The 7,142-nt window shown below is 39.2% G+C and overlaps 1 protein-coding gene and 1 long non-coding RNA gene across 2 annotated transcripts; both read right to left on the bottom strand.

The window, feature by feature from the left end:
* Nucleotides 1–3,024: 3,024 nt before the first annotated feature.
* LOC125016534 (lamin-A-like) lies at nucleotides 3,025–5,276 on the bottom strand. The gene is made up of 7 exons (XM_047599071.1): nucleotides 5,232–5,276; nucleotides 4,766–4,813; nucleotides 4,651–4,689; nucleotides 4,208–4,234; nucleotides 3,603–3,701; nucleotides 3,365–3,472; nucleotides 3,025–3,240 (listed from the first exon to the last, which is right to left on the bottom strand). The coding sequence occupies exons 3-7, from the start codon at nucleotides 4,663–4,665 to the stop codon at nucleotides 3,133–3,135; spliced, it is 357 nt and encodes a 118-aa protein (XP_047455027.1). The 5' UTR covers nucleotides 4,666–4,689; nucleotides 4,766–4,813; nucleotides 5,232–5,276; the 3' UTR covers nucleotides 3,025–3,132.
* A 183-nt stretch (nucleotides 5,277–5,459) lies between these two features.
* On the bottom strand, nucleotides 5,460–6,978 carry LOC125016680. The gene is made up of 5 exons (XR_007113731.1): nucleotides 6,928–6,978; nucleotides 6,462–6,509; nucleotides 6,347–6,385; nucleotides 5,650–5,688; nucleotides 5,460–5,511 (listed from the first exon to the last, which is right to left on the bottom strand). It is a non-coding gene; the product is annotated as an uncharacterized LOC125016680 (long non-coding RNA).
* Between the last annotated feature and the right edge of the window lie 164 nt (nucleotides 6,979–7,142).

Here is a 7,142-nt window from a genome sequence, read left to right as displayed (position 1 = left end):
AGGTGGGCGATACACCACAACAAAGACAACTGGTTTTTGTGTTTTCCAATCTGGATGCGCAAGACTAAGAGTGAGGCTTTCAAATGAATTATAGCTTTGCTTAGGTCTAGGATTAATACATAAATCAGAGTGGAAGATTGCTGCCACTCCTCCTCCTCGGCCTGTGCCTCGAGGAATGTGATAGTTACTATGACTGGGTGGCGTGGATTCATTTAAACTGACATACTCATCATCCTGCAGCCACGTTTCAGTCAAACTAAATAGATCAATCTGATGATCAGTTATCAAATCGGTCACTAAAAGAGATTTAGATGAGAGAGACCTGACATTCAAAGGACCACATTTAACAACTGCTCTGTTGTACTAGTGAATTTGTGTTGATTTGGATAAGGTTCCTATGAATAACTCCTCTATTGTTATTTTTCCATTTAAAAAATCTGGGAGCAGACAGCACATCTATGGAGTTTGTGGAGTTATGGGTGTGAGACAGCACTAGAGAAGCAGCAGAGAGGCGTGTAAGACTGCAACTCTGCCTCCTGGGCTGAACTCTGGGTTGTCATGGTTTTAGGGTGTTGATAAAATCGGCCAAATTCCTAGAGATAAGAGAAGCACCCGCCAAGGTGGGATGAACTCCATCTCGTCTAATCAGCCCAGGCTTTCCCCAGAAAGAGTTCCAATTATCAACATAGGCCACGTCATTGGCTGGACACCATCTAGATAACCAGCGGTGGAATGACGACATGCGACTATACATATGGTCACTGGTCAGATTGAGCAGGGGACCAGAGAAAACTACGGAGTCCGACATAGTTTTAGCAAACTTACACACCGATTCAACATTAAGTTTAGTGACCTCCGATTGACGTAACCGTTGGTCATTACTGCCGACGTGAATAACAATACATACTTAGCCTTAGCCTTAGCCAGCAGTTTCAAGTAAGATTTGGTGTCGCCCGCTCTGGCCCCTGGAATGCATCTAACTATGGTCGCTGGTTTCTCTAACTTCACGTTCCCCAAAATCGCGTCGCCAATTACCAGAGTTGGCTTCTCAGCGGGTGTGTCGCTGAGTGGGGAAAATCTGTTTGAAACGTGAAGCGGTTGGTGGTGCTCCGTGGGCCGGGTAAGACTATGCTTCCTTCGTACCGTCACCCAGCCGCCCTGGTTTCCCGGCTGCTCGGGAGCTGCAGGGGGACAGCTAGCAGGAGCTATGCTAATGGGAGCTGCAGGGGGACAGCTAGCAGGAGATATGCTAACGGGAGCTGCAGGGGGACAACTAGCAGGAGCTATGCTAACGGGAGCTGCGCTCGGTCGGCCCGCACCGGCTCCAGGGCGCTGGCTAGCTATTGGGTTTTGCATGGTGCGGAGCCGTGCTTCCAATTCAGAGAGCCTCGCCTCCAAATCTACAAATAAACTACATTTATTACAGGTACCATTAACACTAAAGGAGGCAGAGGAGGAGCTAAACATGTGGCACGACGAGCAGGAGAGAGAAGGAGAAGCAGAGGGAGAGAAAGTAGCCATAGTTAACCGCTAAATACACCAAGGTTGATTAAACTGAGAAGAAACGTGAGATTAACAAGGTGCTACAGGGGACAGGTGGCTGGGTAAACTCAAAAACACGAGTTTCACCACTTATACAGAAAATGTTTAACGGAGCTAAAACAGTGTGAGCACACACAGCAGCGGTGCAGAATTGGGAAGTGACGCAATACGCTTACTCACGTGACGAACGTAGGACGAACGTAGGACAGCCTGGAAGGTGACTGCTCGCCTGCAGGTGACTGAAGTGTGTTGTTCATTTAGACACATGGGGAACAGCAACAGGTCTGAAATGCTACATTTCCCTCCATGTTTCAGTCACTCAGACATGGGTCACTATGACAACGTGTTATACAGGTATGTCCTGCTAAGACACCCTAAAACCAACAGGAAGTCAATCATTTTACTTTGTTTAAAAAAGGCATACTTTAATATGCTCTACAAATCTTTTACTTGATACATTTCAGTAACAGTGAAACCAACATGGAGTTAGACATCTTTGTAAACAGTTTTTAGGAATTTTCCAACATTGGACTTTTGCAGACCAATGAAAAATGTCTAAAAATCACCCTGCCATGTCTTAAACGTCCTTAAACTATCTGTATGTATCCTCCAAGAGGTACAAGTATTTCTCCTGGGTCCATGCTCTAAACTCCACAGGAAGTTTTGTCATTTTGTCCATTTTCAGGTGTTGTATTTTAACAAACTTTTCCTACAGACTTTGTAGAATCTGCTTCAATACTGTTCAGAGTGTGGAGGCCAAGTCAGTCAGGAGGGTGTGAGGCCCATTCATCTCTGCTTGCAGCTTGAATTTATTCATAATATCATTTGTGTCAGTGAGAAAAAATGTCCACGAAAAAACTGAATTTCAATATTCACAGTTTGAAGCTCTAGTGTTTCCTGTTTCTGATCCTGTGGAGGGACTTTTATTTGTATGAAAGATGCTACATAAACAGAGTTTGATTTGATTTTGAAAAGTTAAAGTATGAGACTCTTGGTTGACGGCTGATTTTCTGGTTGTGGACGTTTGTTTTTAGAGTTCAGCAAATTAGAGCCTGACACTGAAACAATAGGTGCTCCTCACTGATATGTAATATTGGCTCATGTTCTTGAATAAACAAACACATAGTTATAATAATTATATAGAGAAAATTCTGAAGGTTGCAAGAGGTTTTAAGTAGAACTCTTTATCACACATACCCGTCAATAAAAACAAAAGTATGTCTTTATTTTTTAAATTGTAATCACATTCAAGGTTCTCAAGGTAAAACTCAAAATTTATTTCAGCATCTGGTTCATAAATGATCATATATGTCTTTATTATATAAACATTTACAAACATATAAAACAGCAGAAACTAAATATTAAAACATGAAACATAAAACACTGACGTCATCCTGTAAAAGTCTTTAAACAAACCAACGTTCACATCAAACTTGACTAATCCAATAAAATGGAGCCAAGTGTTTCCAGAGACTTTCTCTGCAGTGTGTGGTTTCTGCAGGAAGATCTGAGTCGTGCTGTTTCTCATCTATAATGTTGCTGTTTGCTGGATTACTGAACTTTATTGAAGGAGTTCAACTGGGAACTATTTCACTGCAGAGAGACCTGGATTCTGTCTCCAGGCCTCCAGGACTTCAGGTCCTTCCACACCAGGTCACCGCGTAAAGCAAAACCTTCATCATAGCCTGGACGGTATAACTGTAAATGTAGTAAATCCAAAGGTCACAGAGTCACAGTCAGAAAATAATAATTTGAAAAACTGAAGGAAACATAAGAAAATGGAAAATATAACAACATCAATGAAACATCTACAAAGACTCACAGTAACAGACTTTCCAGCCTTGAGTTCTACTGATGGTTTAAATGTGTATGTGATGGGTTCCCTATTGTTGATCTGGACTTTTAACTGACGTCCTCCCAGTGGCTTGTCCTGCAGGACGGAAATGAAACACAAGAAGAAGAATGAGACACAGAGACAGGAACAAATGAATGTTTGTGTCTATTAAATCTGTTGAATCAATATTTTCTATGAAAAGAAATGACTCTTAAAGCAACATCACCTGATCAGTCTCGTTTTTCAGCCTGATAAAGTCACAGTCAGGATCAAAGTACACATCGATGTCTCCTGACGTCTCCTGACTGTCTGAGCTGCTGCTGTTCTGTGTTTGTTCAGGTTTGGGAGGAGACGACATCCACAGATTAGTCCTTTCACATCAGTCAGCTTCATGTTCTATCTCTCAATCATTCAGAGAACTTTTCATCATTAAACATATATGTGATGAGGAGGTAGGACCTAGAACATGAGGAGCTTTAGAAACCAATCAAAGACAGACAGACAATGAGAAGTCTTTCTGCTCTTAGTTAACGTCATGTTTCTAGTGGGAGGTTTGGCTGTTTTCAGGAAAGATGTTTGTTAAAGTTGAATAAAAAGTTACAGCAGATGATTCTTAGTAAAAAGAAGAACCTCTGTACTGGATTTCTCTCTCTGGAGAAACATGAAGACAAACATTTAGTTTAGTTGTTGTTCTGATTTAAGTTGGAAACTGCTCTCCAATAATTTATGATTTTGGGGGAAAAGCCAATAAACATTCAATTAAAAGTGCTGCAGGTTGAGGTTTCTGTGTGTTTGTGTTTCTCTCTCTACATCCATGAGTTTATTCTTCACCTCATCGTTCTTCTTCTCTTCTTTGGTCTTATTTTGATCATCAACATGAGGAGAGAGGAGACAGAAAGAGGAGATGAGATTAAACATGGACCTTCATGAATGTTGACTCATGTTTTCTCTCTCAAAGCAGTAAAAGAGCAAAAGAAGATTGATTCTACTTAGGATTCATAAAACATGTGCTGACAGACAAACCTCAGGATGTTGATTTAGATTAAAGAAACACTCAGAGACCTTTTATAGAAACTAAAATAAAGATTTAAAATCTAGACAAGAACTCAGGAACACGAAGGAACATGAGGAAGTATCTCACAAATCTAACAAGCAGAGAGAAGATGTTGACCACCAACATCAACCTCCTTAGAACAAGACAATGATCTGAATATTAAATGAAACAGAAACACATTGAAATGAGAACAAACTAGAATCTGATAGAAACTACTAACCTCCTCCACTTCCATCGGATCGTTGTAGATCTCTGGATGCTGAGAAGAATGAGGAACGATTACTATATGATTGAAATACAGATTGTATCCTAGTTCTTATAGTGTGATCACTTACCCTGAAAGGCCAGATAGAAGTGGAAGCAGCAGCTTTGTTTTTCTCCAACTGGAAGAATTTATTAAAATCAAATAAAAAGATTTTATCATCACTGAATCTATTTCTTCATGTCAGACTTAACAACACATTCAACATTTAATCTGAATGAAGTATTCATATGAAAATATTTGTATTTTTCTGATTGATGTCTATGAGCTTGTTCTTCACCTCAACTTTTATTTCCTCCATCTCTTTGTTCCTATATGTTCTTAACTTGATACTGTGACATGTTCATGTTTCTAATGTGAACCTCAGACCTGAGATGTGACTCTAAGTTTATTCCCAGTTCTTCCAGTTTCCTGCTGAGTTTCTGTCTCTGGTTTCAGAACCAATGAGCAACACTTCAGTTTTAGAACCATCTCTGCTGTCCACAATCTGATAGAAAATAGAAAAATGATTTGATGATTCTCAGGAGAAACAGACAAACCTCAGTCTCCAGTTTCCTCTTCAGTGTCTCCACTTCTTTCTCAGCTCTTTCTCTTTTCTTCTCCTCCTCTTTGAGCTTCTTCCACCACTGAGAGTGAAGTCACATAAAGAGACATGATGAGAAACATTTACTTTGATTGAGGAACATGACAAACTGATTTGGTTCTAAACTACTTCCTTATTATGGAATTAAAAGATCTGGATTCAACATGAACCTCTGTTTCCAGCTCCTTTATTTCTCTCTGATGTTTCTCTTCCTGTTGGTTGATCTGCTTCATTAACTGGTAGAAAGAAGAGATGAAGACAGATTTCATTTGTTGCACTCATTGACATGAATTAAATAGTTTTGGTTCATATTTTATTCATAATAAACATTGAATTAAAAAGTGCTTCAGGTTGATGTTTCTGTGTGTTTTTACTTCTCTCTCTCGATCCATGAGGTTCTTTCGTTCATCTACCTGAGGAGAGAGGAGACAGAAAGAGAAAATGAGATTAAACATGGACATCCTTCATGAATGTTGACTCATGTTTTCTCTCTAAAAGCAGTAAAAGAAAAAAAAAAAGAAATTTCTACGTAGGATTCATCAAACATGTGCTGACAGACAAACGTCAGGATGAGTAAAGAAACACTCTGAAAGACCTTTAATAGAAACAGATGAAAATGCTTCATAGCACAGAAGAAAAGAGTTGATAAATCAATGAAAGATGTTTAAAATCTGTCTTTCTGGTCTTAGTCCACATCCATGTGTTCTTATATGTTGTGTTGTGTTGTGTTGTGTTGTGTTGTGTTGTGTTGTGTTGTGGAGGTAGGACCCAAATACAGACACCAGAGGAGGAAACAAAAGAAACTTAAAACTAACTGGAGCTGGAAATAAAAGCATTGGAGGTTATGAAAAAACACAAATACAAACATAGATGAGATCCACAAACTAAAATCTAGACAAGAACTCAGGAACACGAGAGAACATGAGGAAGTATCTCACAAATCTAACAAGCAGAGAGAAGATGTTGACCACCAACATCAACCTCCTTAGAACAAGACAATGATCTGAATATTAAATGAAACAGAAACACATTGAAATGAGAACAAACTAGAATCTGATAGAAACTACTAACCTCCTCCACTTCCATCGGATCGTTGTAGATCTCTGGATGCTGAGAAGAATGAGGAACGATTACTATATGATTGAAATACAGATTGTATCCTAGTTCTTATAGTGTGATCATTTACCCTGAAAGGCCAGATAGAAGTGGAAGCAGCAGCTTTGTTTTTCTCCAACTGGAAGAATTTATTAAAGTCAAATAAAAAGATTTTATCATCACTGAATCTATTTCTTCATGTCAGACTTAACAACACATTCAACATTTAACCTGAATGAAGTATTGATATGAAAATATTTGTATTTTTCTGATTGATGTCTATGAGCTTGTTCTTCACCTCAACTTTTATCTCCTCCATCTCTTTGTTCCTATATGTTCTTAACTTGATACTGTGACATGTTCATGTTTCTAATGTGAACCTCAGACCTGAGATGTGACTCTAAGTTTATTCCCAGTTCTTCCAGTTTCCTGCTGAGTTTCTGTCTCTGGTTTCAGAACCAATGAGCAACACTTCAGTTTTAGAACCATCTCTGCTGTCCACAATCTGATAGAAAATAGAAAAATGATTTGATGATTCTCAGGAGAAACAGACAAACCTCAGTCTCCAGTTTCCTCTTCAGTGTCTCCACTTCTTTCTCAGCTCTTTCTCTTTTCTTCTCCTCCTCTTTGAGCTTCTTCTCCCACTGAGAGTGAAGTCACATAAAGAGACATGATGAGAAACATTTACTTTGATTGAGGAACATGACAAACTGATTTGGTTCTAAACTGCTTCTTTATTATGGAATTAAAAGATGTGGATTCAACATGAACC

Source organism: Mugil cephalus, chromosome 1 (genome assembly GCF_022458985.1).
Source record: "Mugil cephalus isolate CIBA_MC_2020 chromosome 1, CIBA_Mcephalus_1.1, whole genome shotgun sequence".
Lineage (NCBI taxonomy): Eukaryota > Metazoa > Chordata > Actinopteri > Mugiliformes > Mugilidae > Mugil > Mugil cephalus.
This window is presented reverse-complemented; position numbering and strand designations above follow the sequence as displayed.

Bases quoted from the DNA above. Each gene is read 5' to 3' on its own strand.
- LOC125016534 (XM_047599071.1), bottom strand. The intron at 3,702-4,207 runs GTGAAGAATAAA...GAACAAACACAG, and splicing joins AAGAGAAGAAGAACGATGAG to AACAGCAGCAGCTCAGACAG. The intron at 3,241-3,364 runs GTGAGTCTTTGT...CTACATTTACAG, and splicing joins AGGCTGGAAAGTCTGTTACT to TTATACCGTCCAGGCTATGA.